The sequence below is a fragment of the Berghia stephanieae genome, chromosome 4, assembly GCF_034508935.2.
Source record: "Berghia stephanieae isolate SIO BIC M18660-M18661 chromosome 4, UCSD_Bste_1.3, whole genome shotgun sequence".
Taxonomy (NCBI): Eukaryota; Metazoa; Mollusca; class Gastropoda; order Nudibranchia; family Aeolidiidae; genus Berghia; species Berghia stephanieae.
In genome coordinates this window covers 62,129,734-62,149,733 of record NC_088363.1, presented here as the reverse complement: position 1 = coordinate 62,149,733, position 20,000 = coordinate 62,129,734, and the positions used below count along the sequence as shown (strand labels likewise).

The window sequence follows — 20,000 nt, the reverse complement described above, 5'->3', positions numbered from 1 at the left end:
AAGTATATCCCATGGAACCACATTTCCTTTCAATACAGTACCTGTCGCCAGTATAGTAACTTTTTGTACTATTGCCATTCATAATATTTATCGTCCATGCCCACGGACAAACGCATTCAAATAGGAGGCGACTCAGGCAATATACTGTCAGGTTCGTTGTCTAAAAACATAATAACGATACAATGTCTTATCATACTCACTCAATGACGACTTTAAAATTTGCTTAAATTTGTCACTGGGTGTTAGGTTACTTTCTTGATAGACTATAATAAATTTATTACCAGGTACTTTCAGCATGTTCTTGCTAGACACAACTTCTTTTTCATTTCTAGACGGACGGCGACATGAACAATAAATATATCAAATACCATATCAATCACATAGTTTACATACTGTGTATTTTATCAGATATTCTACCAATTAGCAACTCTCACCCCACAACCCTCTAGATTTAAAACAAACCTACATTTTAATACACGAATCAATGCAATGTATATAAAAGTTGCGTCTTGTTAACCCGCCCAGTCGTGTCCATTAGTTAGTGTGTTGAATGTCGTAAAATTGAGTGACTCCTGATTCTCTTTTTAGAAGTTCTTGATATCAATTTGTATCCTTTTGATTGACTTTTACATACTATAAAAACACTTTGTGACACACTAAGAAGTTTTTCATAAGACAATGAATCATTCAATATCACGACAAGCAGCAAGCCATCTGATTGTCTCAATATTTGGGTTAATCAATAGACACCCAAGTGAATTTGGTTTCATTTCGTTCCAGGCAAAACTGGGAAGGAGTCAATCAAAAGGCGATGTGAACAGTTTAATTTGGACAAGGTACCTTTAGACATTGCTCTGGGCGCCAGGGAGCTCCTAAAGGATTACACCTTGGATCAATGCCGAATGGTCAGCTCGGGGGCCGCGACCTTCTATGTTTGGGTAGGTGACGAAATGAAGTATTTTGTGGAATAATGTTAAGATTTATAACTTAAAGTTTGACCAATAAAAAAACAACAAGACGATTGTACTATACCGCCATAATGGAAACACCAGTAAAAACTAGTCCTTCAGAGCCTATGGCCCATCGAGTTAGAGTTTAACTTTGTTTCTACAGCGTCAATTGGACAATAACGACGTCTATATATCTGCAGGTCTGATAACCGAACACAATAATAGGTTTGATTTAACATTGCTGTAATGGACAATATTTTTGCATTGGTTTGAGTTTGAGAATATTTCCATTACAATAATGAGCCCATAAATATTTGGGTTATCAGACCAGCAAATAAGTTCACGTCGGATAATAGTTGCTTTCCACCGTCTGGATATGAGGCACGACTGCCTGAAGCCTACACTGATATTGTGTAAATGTGAGAAATTAGCTTGAGAAACTAGTTTGTAAAAATCTAATACATTTATGTTCCAGGCCAAAGGAATCGTAGATGAGATAGTCAAACGCAATGCTGAGGAAGTGGCCAATACCCGACCACGAACCAGTAGGTCAAGGCGTGCAAGAAGGCAATATGATTAATCTTCAGACAACCAACATGGACTTTCTGACCTGGTTTCTTGACAACCATCATGAATGAGTTGTTGATGATGAGGATTTATACACCTGTAGCCTGCCCGAAGTTGATCAAGCGCAAGACAAATTATATGTATTGCATTATCATTATTTTTCATTGATCAAATGGACATTTTATATTTTTGAAAATATGGAAGGTTATTAGGGTCATTACTAAAATTCGTAAAAATGATCTGTCGTAGTCAACGTGAAGACTGTTGTTGTGACCATAACGCTGTATTATTGATTCGACTGGTATCAGGTTTACTTTTCTGGCTATGTAAACAGTATTTTGTACCTCAAACTCCAACTACCAATATGGGAAAATATAAACGAATTGTGTATTGATAGTTTTTGGTAGTGTCCAAGTCAAATGCTCGACATTTCTGCCTTATGATGAAATTTATTTATTGTAAAAAGAATTTGGCCAGAAAACTCGTCCTTCAAATATATATTTAAAGGATGTGTTTTCTGGCCAAACTATTTTTTTAAAACAACGTTTTTCAGATTTTGGCAGAGTTCTGGTTGGTGGAACAATATAGTTGTTGTAGTTGTACACAGACATGATAATATGTGTAACCTTTATATGAGTCATGCACGTAACCTTCATATGAATGGCGCGGAACTTATAAAGGTGTATAAAGGGGCGATCCGTGGGTCGTGTGTTGTATCTATAATATTATCTGCTTACGTTGTCGCGGGTGAAATTCTCCTTAGGACGGAGGACCAGTTAAGCATGCTGCGGCTTCTATCCACTTATTTTATTTGTTCTTTCCACATGGCTTTATGTCTTTTTTCCAAGAAAGAGATCATTCAGTAACACATGGGCCATGCCTGGAATATTCCTTGGAGTGAGACCGTCAGATGCAATTACCTTCTTGTGAGAGATGATTTTTTTTCATGTAAATATCTCTCTCTGGGAAAGAAAAAAGTATTTTATACTTATTAACCCTCTCCTTACCAACCATAGGAAAATCGTATTTCCTCATTCTGATTTCTCTTGTACATCACAAAATGTAAAGAAATGCTTTGATTACAGCTATAAATACTAAACACTGTGTTGTAGACATCATTTTGCTGAACAACATTCTGTATAGAATGCACTTGTTACTTTTTTTGTAGTTTGAGTAAGAAAAGTTTATTTTTGTGTTGGGTGGGTGTGAATTTTCGGGGGAAATTCTGAAAATGCCTGGTAAGGAGGGGGTTAAGAGTGAACTGTATATCTCTGATTGTACCTCTTTTGACGTCCTATTTTACTGTCTGAATTGGACTTTAAGGCGGTTTCAAACTAAACGCGCAGATTGATTCCTTTTGAATCTCTACTTCTTCTGTGTTCTCTGAATGAACCCCTTTGCTTTTCTTTCTCTAGGATGCTTGTACGTAAAACTCTTTTATCTATTACGTTTATCTTGATATTCCTTCTAACTAGCCCCGGAATGACTAATGAAAAACCCGTCACAAGCGCCCTAAAATCCATAAAAACAAAACAAATTACGTTCTGCTAGATTGAATTTGGTGAGGGCTGAACCCCTCTCTTGCTGACTTTAAAACGAGATGACAATGGTGTGGCGTCTGCGGTATTCTATTTATTGATATTATGCGCTTAGGTAAAATACTCAAAAAAATCAGCCACTCGGATAAAACGTACTAACACACAAACCTATGTGTAACCTTAAATGTTTATAGTCTGATTGATATAATTTATTGAGAACTTATAACCAAAATAGTTGTCTAAAAACAAAAACAGGGAACTGAGTGACGTCAACTTCGTTCCTTCTATAACACGATGTTGAAGGTGGTATTATTAAGCTATGTATGTGTCCTTTTAAATTAAATTTGATATTTTTATACCTGTTGCTCTCAATGTTTCTGTAATTCAATAAATTATCTTTTTATTTCTTAATTGTGTTTTATGTCTGAATATTTGGGGTTGCAGCGACGTCCACCTATTTGCAGGTCTGATAACCCAAATTGTTATGAGCTCATAGATGTAATGGAAATATGCACTCTGAAACCAACGCAAATCGTCCAATACAAGAATGTTAAATCATTATTACCATTGGATGTTAGACCTGCTAATATGTTCACCCAGGTTTGCGGTTTTCTGGTCTTGTGGTGTGACACTTGGCTTCTGACCTATAGATTCCTGGTTGTGGGCAGCGCAGAGTCGAGTCCTTGGAAAGAAATCTTTACCCACGTTCTGCTAGTCATCACTTGCAGTATCAGCATTGTCTCTGTAGGAAAAAGAAATAATAATCGCGCCTGACGTGATGTCTCGTCTTTTATGTTAAATGTTGCTGCTAGCTTTAGACTCCATATGAAGCGCTTTGAACACATTTAGTAGGTATTGTGCTATATAAAAGCTTAGAGCGTAAACATAACATGATTTTCCATGTAATATAATGACAGAAAAGTTATTTTTCCATTTTGGCACAGGATATTTTACTACAAATATTAGTAAACTAAAAATGAACCCCAACTAGACAAAACTTCTTCAAGCTGAGACTTCTTAGAAGTATTTTGTCATTGTTCGGCAGGGTTATTCTCATGTGTGACTTTAACTACTCTGTTTAGAATATGACACAGATACTGAGAGAGTACGGCCAAGACGAGTATATCAGTTATCGCCATATCAAAAATCTGTTTACGAAAATTTAAAGGTTTATTTATTTAGGATATCTAAGTGTTAAAAGTATTACAACTAATGATGAATGCAACACCATTGGGCATGGAGAAAGGGTTGGTTACCCTTTATTGTTGCTGAGTGGCCTCAAGAAGAACAATGTGATATCTAAGAATATTTTTAAATGTCAAAAGAAATATGAAATCCTTTTAAAAGTCGTTATGAATATACTATGAAATTCAATATGAGCTTATTGTTTAAGCCGAATTTCTGTCTTGTTGTACTGGGTGTCAATTAAGCCTTTCCCTGATTTCGAAGCATTATTATTCTAAAACCGTTGTAGATATTTGCATCTGGTTTTCACTATCTTCTAAGATAAAGTCATACATTTATGCCCATCGGTCATCGACCTTCATTACATCACTAAATTTAGCAAAATGAGCATGACATTATAAGACCTCATTATCAAAAAGTGCGATAAAATGTGATTGCATGAAACGAACTCGCCAAAAGTACTCGTAGCTCAACAACGTTTCATTGCCCAGTCTGGCAGGCCATTCACACAACATGAAAGCGGTTAAAAAAAAAAAAAACAACAAAAAAACAAACAAACAACGGCAACACGTAACATATAGAATAAGACATGACCCCTGTTAGGGGATAATACAGTTTTTCGGGCAGATACAATGCTGTTAATGGCCAGGCACTCATTTTACACCTGAGATCGATTGGAGAACGTCTTTTCTAAGGGCTCAAGTATGCACCGAGTGAGGCTCGAACCCAGGACCTTCTGGAAAGACTTTATGGACACCCTGTATACCTTGTGACCCATCGTGTTGTGTAAAAATTGAGTTTATAGTTAAAATATGAGACTTTTATGTTTATGCGTTTTATTGCCGAGAATGCCTTAAATTTCAGACTTGGAGAAAACGACAATTTTATACTGAATTTTAACTTTAAAAATTTACTTTTTGAGATCTGATTCATCTCGACAGAGCATCAGTTTGACACGGAGGGTCGGTATGAGTAAAAGATTTTAAAATATTGCAGCAATATTACAAAGGAATCTGCTAAATCTGCTAATTCGCATTTTCGTCATTTAGAGAAAATTGCAATTTTTTGGTCATATATTTATTGACCGAGAGAGGAGAATGTTGGGTCTTGTTTTCCTCATAGAACAAAAATATATACTAGCGTGTTTTTTTGAAAATTCAAATTTTCTCTGCTGATTCTATAGTATCCAATAGATTCCTTGATATTGTTAACACATTTTCTATCTGGATGTGACTTAACAGGTCTTGAAACTCACCTTTTCAATATTAGCCTTTAAATCAATGTAAAAAGTCAACAAATATGATATAAGATTTTTAAATATAAATTTTATTGGTAAATCGTGTTGATTAAGTAAATGATGAATGGATTATGAAATTAATTTTTGGTCAAGTTATGGTTAATGTTTATTATGCGGTAAGGCATTTTTTTTTTGTAATCAAATCTTTCAAATTTAATAAATTCTAATGATGCTTCATGACTTATAAAATGGTTTGTGTCATGATATTGTATCATGATATTGTATCATGGTATCTCTCATCGAAGGAACATTTTCCTTATACTTATAGCGTTATCAATTTTTATGAAATGTTCCTGACAAATCTAACTGACTATAACATGAACCATGCTATTGTAAGATATTTATGAGTAAAAATGTATAAAATGTTTGTCTGAATAACTACTAGCATTGTAATATTTATATCGATGAAATGAATAACACTGGATAACATAATTTAACAAATATTGTTGCTAAATCCAATATTGCGAGAGTAATCCTAAATAACTGTAGTGGTTACTGTATTTTACAACATTCTTTCCCATAAAATTCATATAGTATCTGTTTTCAGGGATAAGGAATAGACAAGTTGAATTTTTACATCTTGCTTTTCCGATTTAGAAAATGCTTTTATCGCCATATTACAACCCGGATATCATGAAATCGTAAGCCGAGGCATACAACAGTTTCGAACCACAAAATTCATAATGATATTTTATATATATATATATATATATATATATATATATATATATATATATATATGTGTGTGTGTGTGTGTGTGTGTGTGTATGTAATTCTTCACCTCTCCATTAAAATGTTTGAATTATGGATTAAAAAACTGACATTATCACACTGTGGCGGATCCGTAGTGCATCAAACGAACTGATCTTTTGGCACTGGTAATAAAATGCATGAAGAAGTTGGGGATAACAGAATGACAACCCACACACGATGGGGAAGTGATGAGGCACCATAAAATGTACAGAATGTATAGGTTGACGATGATCAAGAGAAGGAACTTCCACCACTTTCGTAGAAATTCTGTTTGGAATAGAGAGAAAAACCATAAAATGAATCAGCTAGGTCAAAACAGTTGTTATCCAACCCAAAGTGAAAATAATGAAAGGTATAGTGAAATACTCATATCCACATAAAATGATTTTTGTGATACGCGGGCCGAGTTTTGAGACACCATTAGAATCACACGCGTCAGATGTGTATTGAATAACACTGGATAACATAATTTAACAAATATTATTGCTGAATCCAATATCGCGAGAGTAGTCCTAAATAACTGTAGTGGTTACTATATTAAAAGTTTACAACAATCAATGAAACTGGTGCTGCTTGAAACTCGAAGAAAAAAATAACGATATGAAATTGAATGGAAGCTTCAATTTGATAACAAAAACAGATATCGTGGACGTTTCGGGTTTCCCCCTATATCAACAAAACACGATGAACGAATCTCTTTACGAAACGTGTAGATCACCGAAACTATCTCAGTTTGGATATTCAGTTGAGGTGTGCAAGGCTCCAATAATTCATGTCCACGTTTTTCATACTCTTAGATAAGAGAAATGTTCATGAATTATTCGTAATTCTAAGAGGAACTGCTTTAAATTGGAAGAGAGCTCCCGTCTTGATTGGGGATAACAGGGGCGCGCTTATCAGTGTCAGTTTCACAGAATGGATGTTTTATGTCGTGTATATGAACGCTTCAACAGTCGTGACGTCACTTCCCCAGTAATGACGCAGAGTAACTTAGTAACTGGCTCTAAACTATCGGACGCCCTTGTGAAATACTTCTCCGACGAGCATAAAAGTGTATCCAGAGGAGAAAAACATTATAAAACTGATCATGTTTTGAATTTTATACATTCTGATCACATGACATGTGGAAAAATTGTAGTCAGCATGAAGAATAAAAAACACCGACTTTCTTTGTTTAGAACCAAGCTGCTCGTTGCTGGGCGACGTGTCATCAGACTATTGAATCCTATTACAATCTAAACCTAGAAGTTGGACTAACCCATATTTTCATCCATCGTGGTTGCGTCCTCAGCTTGAAATTGGGTCTTGGTAAATGCTGGAAATAAATAATAACATTAGTTATTAGTTGTTATTAGCTCGTTCAGTGGCAATTTCCTTGTGTTGCAAGTGTCGCTAAATAACAAAGTACCTATTGGTTATAATGAAATGAATTCGGATAAATGTTTTAGTTGTAACGATAGATTTGGTTGACGATTACAAACCGAAAAATGTAAATAAGAAATATGATGATGATAATGAATTTGATAATGATCATGTTGATGATTATGATTGTTGTTGTTGCTGCTGCTGCTAAATATTAAAAATTATGATACTTTAATTATTAAGTGCGATGATGATGACGACGACGACGATGATGATGATGATGACGACGACGACGACGAAGATGATGATGATGATGATGATGATGATGATGATGATGATGATGATGATGATGATGATGCTGTTGGTGATGATGAAGTTGAAGATGATGGTGGTGATGATGATGATGACGACAATGATGGTCATTTCAATAATGATGATGATGATGATGGTGATGATGATGATGATGATGATGATGATGATGATGATGATGATGATGATGATGATGATGATGATGACGGTGCCAACAATGATTGTGACTGCATTGAGAGGACAATAAGGGATATGTAAACCGGTGATGAGTAGTAAAAAGCTTTAATATCACCGACTTATATAACTATTTTAATGAGATAATGGTAGTCGCACAGGAAAAAATAATACATTATCACATAACACTAATAAAACATATAATTGGCGAAGTCCCGGGTTTGAGAGTTTTTGCCAAGATGAGGGTCATTTAAATCGATCGGTATTTGAAGAAAGAGTTTTCTGGACACATTTTTAAATATGTGTTTTTCCAGAGTACGACAGCATTGTGGTCCGATGAAGTCAGTGTAAAAAATATTTTTGAAGATGTCTTCAAGCAAAATATTAATTTTCTTATGGGGACGATCTGTATCATTTTTCCAGGTGCTCGAGTCATTGGTCACATTGCAAAATGTGCTCAAAATGACCTACATACATAATAAAAAGTGTTCATGGTTTTTGAACTGCCCAACATCACAATGGGTCATTTTTTTCAGCTTAACCCATGGGTATGTTGTTAAAAACTGTCATAAATAAAGCAGCTTGTTTACATTTATTAAGATTTATCCAATAGTTGGGACAGCAACAAATCGTATATATATATATATATATATATATATATATATATATATATATATATATATATATATATATATATATATATATATATATATATAACGATCTGACAATTCTAACTCGACAAGACTCCGGCGAATGACATCTTTTACATCATACCATATTATTATGAGTTTATCATTGTTACCATGATCACATGGAGCAGATAGTGGGCCCTCCAGATTATGAGCGTCGTTCACTATTTTTAACACAGATAATCTAAAGAGTTTGTTGTCTCACAACAATATGGGATCTTATGTTGACATCAGAACATGATAAATTTTCACAACCTGGAAGGCCCGCTGGTTTCGCTTGTAGACAAGCACAGAGATTGGTTATGGGATAGATATAATATCATACTTACATACTCCTCTGTCTTCAGCCTGCTGAAGAGATGATTTTCTTTTCTCACTCACTTGCATGCTTAGTTCTTCTATATTATGATAATGTAAAATGAATCATTAAAAAAGTTACTAGCTCATTGACTTATCATATTTCTTTACATGAGTAAAGATGCATCTCAAATTGGTAGAAAAGTCGTGACATCAAACCCTCTTGTCTTTTGGTTCCTAAATCATTGGAAGCGTGTGTGTAATCAGTCCTTCGGAGGACTAATAATGAATATGTTACATAAAGGTGGCATAACTATTTTAGTAGCAGGGTGCATAGGCAGATTCTTAGAACTACGGGACGAAATAGAGCTTTTGATTCAGTACAGTACGGAACGCTATTCAAAATCTTAGAAAAGATCGATGTAGACAGTAAAGACCTTTGAAAAACTTATACTGGAATCAAACAGCGTGTGTCAAATTTGCTAATGAAACATCGGACTTCTTTAACATCGAGAAGGGAGTGAGACAATGTTGCGTCTTATCACCGAACTTTTTAAACATATATTATAGTGAAATAATATTCAAAGAAATTGAAGTTATGAAAGGCGTCGTTGTTGGAGGGCAGAGTATGAATTGCATAAGTTACGCAGACGATGGTATTCTGATGGCATACTCCCCAGAAAAGCGTGGTGTCAAAAAAGTGTATTCCATTGAAATAGGAAACATTTTTTTGACACCACGCTTTTCTTCCCTCTTCCTATTTTACATTCAATGGTTCTATTCTTATAATGGAAGGTGGGGCAGGGGAAGGTTCCCGATTGCTCAACTGGACTCACAAGCAAGTGAACCAGTTTCAAATTTGCTCTATCTTCCAAACCGTGATTGGTTAGCTGAGTCTGTTAAATCTGGATTTGTGTACTTTGCAATAGACTGGCGTTCTCTTTAGGCGATAGCAAATGATTGGTAATGTCACTTTAACGCTATAGAGACCTAAATAAACCGGTTACGTGGGTCTAAGGTCTAAGAGGACCATGCAAAGTATCTCATAGAGCTTCTAGACATCTAAGAGAGTGACAAGAAATAAAAAAAGAATTCTTTGTCGGTTCACAATTGTAATAACATCGATAGTGGTATTAATATTTAACGGAAAATAATCAGACAGGGACTTTTTGTCATCAAATTGTATATGTTGTAATTATGTAAATGGAGATTATAGTCATATGTTCTACTAAAATGTAGAGTATCTTGATTAGAAAACATTTTCTACAACACATTGCAAATGCCCAAATTCAAGATAATTCCGGGGCTTTGCCAACACATTGCAAACTATCATGTTAAGTATGACTCGCGGCTTTGCTGACGACACATTGCAAATGCCCATACAAAACAGAACTTTGCCAACATATTGCAAACTACCATGTTAAGTATGGTTCAAGGCTTTACTGAAGACATATTGCAAACGGCCATGTTAAATATAACTCAGGGGCTTTGCCACAACATTGCAAACTACCATGTTAGGTATGATTCAGGGCTTAACTGAGGACACATTGCAAACGGCCATGTTAGATATAATTCAGGGCTTTGCCCCTTACTTTTAAACCATTGCCAGGGCACACACTGAATGACTGGATTAATATTCTTGAACAAATGCAGCGAATATAACACGAAGACATATTTTGACAAAGTATTGGCTATAAGTTTGTTAACATTTTTCAAATGGATAGACCAATTTGACCATCTGTTTTCTTTATTCGCTGTTTGTTCTTTCAAACCATTTGACTTTCAATAAGATGTGAAATGAAAAAGAATTACATTTACTACTTCAAAAATGGACGGGAAAACCACATGTTATCATTTTTAACTCGTATCTTTTGAGATACATTTCCTATGAAATATTGTACTCACTTGAACTGGAAGGTCTTGAGTTGAACTCACTATCCATAGGAACACCAGTAGGCTGTGTGGAGGATCCCATACTTGACTTCTTAGTCGTTGTAGGTCGAGTCTCACGATATGAAGATTCTTCGCTTCTCTCAGTAATTGATTGTAGTTTACTCATTGAATGTTGTGACTCATATGGTGAATGTACGCTTTGCTCAGCAACGGAAGATTTCTTGCTCATTGAATGTTGTGACTCATATGGTGAATGTACGCTTTGCTCAGCAACGGAAGATTTCTTGCTCATTGAATGTTGTGACTCATATGGTGAATGTACGCTTTGTTCAGCAACGGAAGATTTCTTGCTCATTGAATGTTGTGACTCATATGGTGAATGTACGCTTTGCTCAGCAACGGAAGATTTCTTGCTCATCGAGTGTTGTGACTCATATGGGGAATGTACGCTTAGCTCAGCAACGGAAGATTTCTTGCTCATTGAATGTTGTGACTCATAAGGGGAATGTACGCTTTGTTCAGCAACGGAAGATTTCTTGCTCATTGAATGCTGTGACTCATATGGTGAATGTACGCTTTGTTCAGCAACGGAAGATTTCTTGCTCATTGAATGCTGTGACTCATATGGTGAATGTACGCTTTGTTCAGCAATAGAAGATTTCTTGCTCATCGATTGTTGTGACTCATATGGGGAATGTACGCTTTGTTCAGCAATAGAAGATTTCTTGCTCATTGAATGTTGTGACTCATATGGCGAATGCACGCTTTCTTCAGCAACGGAAGATTTCTTGCTCATTGTATGTCTTGACTCTTGTGGAGATTGTACGTCTTGAGGGGAGTCGGAGTCGTGAGGAGATTCTATCTCTTCCTCTGCTATGGATGATTTCCTGCTCATGCCTTGTGGAGACTCGTATGGAGATTTCACAGATTCCTCTTTAATGGAGGATTTTCTGCTCATATCCTGTGGTGACTCGTACGGCGATTGTTCATATTCTTCCTTAATAGAGGATTTCCTACTCATGCTTTGTTGTGATTCATATGGCGATTTTTCATATTCTTCCTTAATGGATGGTATTCTGCTCATATCCTTCGGTGACTCGTATGGTGATTGTTCATATTCCTCCTTAAAAGAGGATTTCCTACTCGTGCTTTGAGGTGATTCATATGGCGATTTGCTATATTCCTCCTTAATGGACGATTTTCTACTCATGCTCTGTTGAGACCCAATGGAAGATTTTTCGTATCCCCCCTTAATAGAGGATTTCCTAGTGCTTTGTAGTGATTCATAAGGTGACTTTTCACTTTCTTCCTCCACGGATGATTCTCTACTTGTGCTTTGTGATGACTCATCAGGTGGTTCTTCACTTCCTTCTCGAATGGATGACTTCCTACTCATACTTTGTGGTGTTTCGTAAGGTGATTTTTCACTTTCTTCCCTAAAGGAGGTTTTTCTGCTAATACTTTTTGGTGACCCATAAGGGGATTCTTCGCTTTCTTCCTTAATGGAGGATTTCCTACTCATACTTTGTGGTGACCCATATGGTGATTTTTCACTTTCTTCCTTCAAGGAAGATTTCCTACTCATACTTTGTGGTGTCTCAAAGGGTGATTTTGCACTTTCTTCCTTAATGGAAGATTTCCTACTCATACTCTGTGGTGACCCATATGGTGATTTTTCACTTTCCTCCTTAATGGAGGATTTCCTACTCATACTCTGTGGTGTTTCGTAAGGTGATTTTTCACTTTCTTCCTTAATGGAGGATTTCCTACTCACACTTTGTGGCGTCTCAAAAGGTGATTTTTCACATTCCTCTCTCTTTGAGGATTTCCTACTCATACTTTGTGGTGACTCATTATATGGAGATTCTTCACTTTCCTCAAAAACTGAAGATTTTCTAGACCCCCGCTGTGATTCACGCGTAGATCTTAGCTCGTTTTCATCCTCGCATGACAATCTTCTGCGCTCCTCAACAGCTGAGGATCGACAACTTTTGCTTGGTGATTTTTCGGTGAGAGATCTCTCATCCTCACTGCCCTCCTCTCTTTCTTTGTAAACATCGCCACCTTCACCTAAGAAAGAAGATCTCTTTCTTTCCTTACATGACGAAGATCTTTTGCTGCTCTTTATTGATCCACTGGAATTTTTACTACTCTTTTCAAAAGTTGTAGATTTTCTACTGCTAGTTTTTGAGCTGTATGAAGATTTTCTACCTTCTTCCCCAGTGTCAGAAAATTTTTGACTTTCCTCAACGACGGATGATACGCTGCTTTTGGATAACTCGTGCTCTTCCCCAGCTGAGGATCTCTTGCTTCTGACAGATCTTTCAGAACACTTACATGTAGATTTTCTACGTTCATCATTCGTGGATGATGATGTTCTTGAAGGCACTGTCGGAAAAGAATGTTTAACTTTTCTTTTAGAGTTGTTACTAGTTACAATCGATAAGATACTAAATAAAGAGAGATGGAGCCGCAATAAAAACATTTTTTGTTTGATCAATGGTTAAAGTCGTGCTTTCAGATATAAACAAGCAAACAATTTTCAAAACATTTTTTTTTCATTCATTAATCAACTAATCTGCATGCTTATGTTTAGATAGAAAAATCATTTGAATGAGCTCCTAGTTTCTAATTTCTAAAATGTACAAGAAAATCACATTTTGACCAGATTTTGGCCCTTGATATTGTAGGTATACTAATTGATATTTATTTTTAAAAAGTTCGGTTTCTATAAGACATGTATTGATTGCAAACAAGTTTTAAAAATATCAAGATTTAACACAAAATGCAAGAGTAGATAGATAATAACCGTCAAAAACAGTAGTTTTTAGATAAACCTATTCAAAAGTTTGCATTCTCTTACACCACAGCAACCATTATAACCCTGGCCATACAACAGTATTTAAAGCGTTTATTTCATGTGAGAAAATATACAGAAAACTTAAATTATTGTTAAATCATGTTAGTCGTATCTTTCTTAGTGTGTTACCAAGTCATTTGCCTCAACTAAGATGAAAATATCTGACCATTCGCCTCAAAATGGTATTTTATCTGGACAGTTGGCAGAAATTACATTTATAATCTAAAATATCATATTAGTGTCAATATCTTCAAAGGACATGCTTCGAACCCTCCACTGGCTGCCAGTCCGGGCTAGAATTGAATACAAAATAGCCCTTGTCTGCTTTGGTGTATTTGAATCTTCTGTCCCTCTCAACACTTACTCCAACCGTACGTACCTCTGAGAAATCTTAGATCCCATGATTTAAAATTGTTAGCATCTCCTAAAACTAAACTTAAATACTTTGGCGATAGATCTCTTATGATAATTCGGACCCAAGATTTGGAATGGTCTCCCTAAATCTGTGAGATTTTCGAGCTCAATAGACATTTTCAAAACAACGCCCCCCCCCTGAAAACATATCTTTTCAGAAAATATTTAATTAATTGAATTTTAAATGTATTGTATGTGACTTTTGTATTGATGATGTTTTTGATGCCCGTTTTATGCTCTTAATTGTTTTGATATTGTGATTGATTTGGTCTTGCAACATTATTGTTGCCTGTGTAAACAATGTCCTATTTTTTAAAAAAGCGCTTTGAGGTTTCGATGAAAAGCGCTATAGAAATATGCTTATTATTATTATCATTTTGATAGCAGATTGAGGTGCGGGGGGGGGGGGTTCACATATTGACATGATTTGGCTCATTAAATGTTACACATGACGACATTTTAGAGGTAAAACGGTTGGGATGATATATCCCCACTATATCTATAAAAGTGAATTTTAAAAAGGTCACATAACATTAAACCCTGTCCTTTTCAATCATAGGAAAATCGGCACATTTGTAACGTCACAAAGAACATTTTTCATATTCATATTTATTTTGCACAGAACAAAATATGAAGAAACATTATTGTGATATTTATAAGAACTTAATGTTGTTTTGTAATGCTCGTTTTGTTGCATAAAATGATGTATAGTATGGCTGGATTTGATGTAAAAAATCAATTTTTATGTGTTTGACTGGTATAGCACCCGTCTATCTCACATATCACGTGGTCATGTGCAAATTTGAAAATTACACTTTAAGATCATGTAATGACCAAACGAAAATTTCGGGAAAAAGATCAATCGGAATGAACTACCACGTGGTCTGAGGGAGTGCAAGTCTTTTGCCTGCCTTTAAAAAGAATCTCAAGACACATCTTTACTGTATTTTCTTTTATTGAAGCTATGAACCCTTGATTTGGCTATAAATTGGTTGTATTGTATGTTCTATTGCATTTTATTTATTTTTATTTTTTCAAATTGATAGTTTACATTGTAAAGTGCCCAGAGCTTGTGATTTACACGAGAATTAGCGCTGTATGAATGTGTATTATTATGTGTATTATTTTGAATTGGCTAATCTCTTTGAACATCTAAAAATACAATGATAAACTTGAGACTCAAAAAAGACTATAATTATATTATTTTTTCTTCCCAAACAACTTTACCTCCTTCGTCGTCCTGCGCGTCATATTGGCTTGAACTTTCTCTGCTAAAAAAAAAGATAGTTACATATTACATGCGCCGTTGTCTGTCTGCTCTTATTCAAAATATATTAGTTCAAACAATAAACAGACATACATGCGTGTACGCACACAAACACACAGATACAAAAACACTAAAACACACCCACACACTCACAAGCAAATCATGCATTCATAGTTTGTGAATTCAGGATTTCATTGTTTTGTTCTGTCTTGATTTTTCTGCTGGACAGAAAATGGTATGTTTCTCTTCAATTAAGGTACAATCAGGAAGTAAGTTTCCGATATCTGTAAAATTGTTATTACTTCGTCTACAACAAAGATTCTTTGCATGCATAGCAAATATTTTAATTTGTGTTAAACCATTGATAACGTCATAAACAATGGCTGCTACATGTCACCGACACCAACATGGTCGGCATACCAACTATGAAATAATCTTTTTTCAAGATATGACGTCAAGTTCTATAAGTCTGCTCTTGAAACACATATGGTATTCAGAATGCCCTTGGTAATAATGCCTCTTCTCTTGGGACGGACAATAAAAACGGGGTAAAGTCATTTTAGAGGGGGGTAGAATACACCAAAGATAAAACTGGGTTGGGATGTCATTTCAAGCGACAAGTGGGGACGTTCTGATCCATAAAGTCAATAAGTTCAATGAGGACGGATAAATAATGTGCAAATGGATAACCGATAAAGTTCACATGTCAATCATAAATATTATTAAAATATTAACCAACAAATTGAACAAATCGAAAAATAATATCTACGGCCTCAATATGATGAAAAGTTTTCGAGGAGGTATTTAAGGAAAATGTTTTCTAAACGGGTTGATATATCTGCTGACCATAGTTTAAAGAAACACAAGTGTCAAGTTCTCAGCGAAATTTCTCCTCTTAAAGTTTTATTGATATGACATACGGTTTATTTAGGCCTGGTTTCGCCTCCTGTGATCTTTACCTATTTCCATAAATGTAGGAACGTCTCCGATAAGAAAGACGCTAAAGAAGGCAACCGATACCTGGACAAAGTTGCTTACGACACTGCATTTGACATTGTTATAGGTGATGGTAATGTCGAACAGAGCAATAAAAATATTTTGTGCAATATCCTTTTATAATTGGTCCATCGGTTTATATTTTATAGACATATGGAACTTACTTTTAGGATGGACTATGAACAATACATCAGCTAGGAAGATACGAATAGTCTGTGACAAGGAATAATAATATGGCTTAGGGTTCTTGCATGTATTGTTTGAAGACCCAAAAATTTAGATCCGGATGTGCTATTAATATATTATTATTCAGAGTTTCAAAGTTTATTCAATCTTAGGCTTTCGCCAATAAATCAACAATTTGATGACAACATACATGAAAGTGGAAAAAAAATGGCAAATGGAACCAAAAAATAAACTGATACACCACACAAAAAATACAAAAATCGTAATACCACAAATACGTACAATAATAATAATAATAATAATAATAATAATAATAATAATAATAATAATAATAATAATAATAATAATAATAATAATAACAATAACAATAATAATATTACCAGCATCATTACTACCACAATCATCACCATTACCACCACCACCATTACCGCTATCACTACCACCATCACATCATTATTACGTTTCCAATCAGTTTTTCTCGTTAATTTTTTTAAAAATTGATAGTCATCATAACAGACCTCCTTACTACTACGAAAATTCCCGTAGAACTACGGCTAAATCCCGACTGGATATAATAAGGTTTTTAATTAAATGCCATTTCTTGAAAACGAAGTTCTGGTGCCAGAGCTATCACATAAAGGAGTTAAAAATATTTCCCCCCACGCATTATAAGGACAAGCTGGTGATTTTTAAGGGTAGTTAAAATGTCTACGATGTTATTTACCCTGAAAACTACGTATTACATTTTCCTATTTAAAGTAGGCAGGTCTGCTATGATAAGTATCAGTTCCATAGTCAAAATAAGACAAAGATAACGTCGATTAAACCTTAGGCTTTAGCCAATAATCCGTACAATTTGATGACAACATACATGAAAGTGAGAAAAAAAGGTAAATGAAACCAAAGCATAACATGATACCATTAATAATTATAAAAATACAACATTGTAATACCACCAATACTTAAAATAATAATAATAATAATAATAATAATAATAATAATAATAATAATAATAATAATAATAATAATAATAATAATAATAATAATAATAATAATAATATTTAAGATTAAACAACGCACAATGGAATAATACTAAGTACCAATCAGTAAACGAAACTTACTGTTCTTACCTAGTTGATGTCATTTCACTTGATGAATCTTGTAAACAGATCGTAAGTTTGGCATCCCTACTCTCAAACTCTATAGCAATGGGAGTATCTGACGGGCAACAGCAAAGATGGTCTTGTTTCTTTTTCTTTCCACAAATGTGCGCAATATCTTTACATCCATACCCGGGCCCACAGTCTTCTAAAGTAAGTTCTTCATTTTGAAGAGATTGTTTTATATCTCCAAAGTCTTCCTTGATACAGTAACAGCAGCAGCAGTAATGATTATCCGTGTCAACGAGTTCCTTGTGGCTGTTATTCTTTGAGATTTCGATATCAGATGTTGGTTGCGTGGCCCCGATAAGGCCACCTGAAATTACCTTATTGTTCGACCCATCTTGGTCGGTTGATTGCATTGGTCTTTCCGGTTCAGAAGTTGATGATTTTATTGCATTACTGCCGTCAGAGAAAAAATCTGGATTTCTAAATGGATTCGTGGACACGTTGGATTTTACTGTGCCTGTAGACGGTTTCGAGACATCCATGATGGCATCTTCGGTGGATGGATCTTGATTAATAGGTCCGTCTGAATTTGAAGACTGTTGTGATTTTGCTGTTGCAAACGACATTGGTCTTGTATTGTCAGGAGAAGGAGACAAATTGGACTTTGCAGCTATAGACGACTGCCACGTATTGGCATTGTTTTGAGGCGAAGGATTTTGACTCTTTGACCCATACTGAGAAGAATTTGACTTTATTGAGCCGTCGTCCATATTCGGAGACAAATACAAGTTGTTAAATCCACCCGATTCAGCAGACTGGTATGATTTTGCTGATGCAACAAATGATGGTGTCATGCTTACCCTCTCAAAGTATGGAGATATCTGGCTGCTCAGCACGCTTCGGCCGCACCCTTGAGATCTGTCTGAAATTAAAGATGCTGCTTGTGATTTTTCTGAGGAAACAGCTGACGATTTTTGAACAGTCTCGGATTCGTATACTTGGTTTGACAACAACGGTTGGTTAATTTGATTGTCTGTTTCCGGTATGCCAGTCAAATTTGTCTTTACACTTTCTCCTCGTGATTTCTGCATCAAAGTGTCACATTTCGCCATCATCGTCTTGAAGTGCGTCGATAGCTTTGAGGAATAAATTGGCTTGCTCTCATGGGAAAAACAGCCACAGTCTTTGGACTCTCCTGTGGGTCTAACGGGTGACTTTTCAAAACTGCTCCGTACAGTTTGACTTGTCAGCGCTTGAGATCTGTTCGAAACGAAAGATGCTGCTTGAGAAACAGTTGGCGATTTTTGAGACCCTGTATTTGATTTTACAACCATGGATGGCAATGCTGATCCTCCCGATTTCACAATTGTTGAAGCTTTCACAGTGCGATCGGTCTTGGATTCTGATACTTGGTTTGACAACAATGGCTGGTTAATTTGACTGTCAGATTCCAGCATTTTAGACAAAATTGTATGTATATTTTCTTCTCGTGATTGCTGCAACAAAGCTTCACATTTCGCGATCATCGACTTAAAGTTTGTAGATAGTTTTGGGGAATATATTGGCTTGCTCTCATGTGAAAAACGAGGAGAGTCAGAGTCTTTGTACTCTCTTGTGGATCTAACAGGTGACTTTCCAAAACTGCTGCGTACAGCTTGACTTGTTCGCTCTTGAGATCTGTTTTGAGACCCTGTACATGATTTTTCAATCACGGATGGCAATGCAGATTCTCCCGATTTCACGATTGTTGAATCTTTCAAAGAGCGTTCAGCCTCAGATTCGGATACTTGGTTTGACAACAATGGTTGGTTAATTTGGCTGTCAGATTCCTGTATTTTAGTCAAATTTGTCTTCACACTCTCTTCTCGTGATTTACTGTTTGTAGATTGCTTTGAGGGAGATGTTGGCTTGCTCCCATGGGAAACAGAAGGACCGCCGTGGTCTTTATATTCCTTTGATAATCTATCAGGTGACTTGTTAAAATATCCAGACTCGATACACTTAGAGAGACACTTCTCAATTACTTCTGAGAGCGAACCGTGGCAACTTTTTGGAGAATGACGACTAGGTGACTGGCTAGATTTTCTCTTTCTGCTCTTTACATCTTCAGACTTTTGCCTGTCAGGCGACTGGGAGTCGTCACACGTTGCAGTG

At 35.7% G+C, this 20,000-nt stretch overlaps 2 protein-coding genes across 5 annotated transcripts in view; one reads left to right on the top strand and one right to left on the bottom strand.

The window, feature by feature from the left end:
• LOC144970970 (uncharacterized) overlaps positions 1 to 3,466 on the top strand; it is a 22,719-nt gene extending 19,253 nt beyond the window's left edge. The window contains exons 15-16 of the mRNA XM_078911199.1: positions 781 to 938; positions 1,426 to 3,466. Of these exons, the coding sequence (XP_078767325.1) occupies positions 781 to 938; positions 1,426 to 1,530 (263 nt within the window). The 3' untranslated portion in view covers positions 1,531 to 3,466. The remainder of the gene's footprint in view (positions 1 to 780; positions 939 to 1,425) is intronic.
• Positions 3,467 to 5,545: 2,079 nt separating this feature from the next.
• Positions 5,546 to 20,000, bottom strand: part of LOC144970969 (uncharacterized) — a 25,738-nt gene continuing 11,283 nt past the window's right edge. For 3 of the 4 annotated variants that reach the window (XM_078911195.1, XM_078911197.1, XM_078911198.1), the window contains 6 exons: positions 17,868 to 20,000; positions 15,516 to 15,559; positions 11,027 to 13,402; positions 9,154 to 9,222; positions 7,549 to 7,605; positions 5,546 to 6,557 (listed from right to left, as the gene is read on the bottom strand). The exon at positions 17,868 to 20,000 is cut by the window's right edge and continues 196 nt beyond it. In XM_078911195.1, the coding sequence (XP_078767321.1) occupies positions 6,364 to 6,557; positions 7,549 to 7,605; positions 9,154 to 9,222; positions 11,027 to 13,402; positions 15,516 to 15,559; positions 17,868 to 20,000 (4,873 nt within the window). In that variant the 3' untranslated portion in view covers positions 5,546 to 6,363. The remainder of the gene's footprint in view (positions 6,558 to 7,548; positions 7,606 to 9,153; positions 9,223 to 11,026; positions 13,403 to 15,515; positions 15,560 to 17,867) is intronic. The other variant, XM_078911196.1, reaches the window with a different exon arrangement.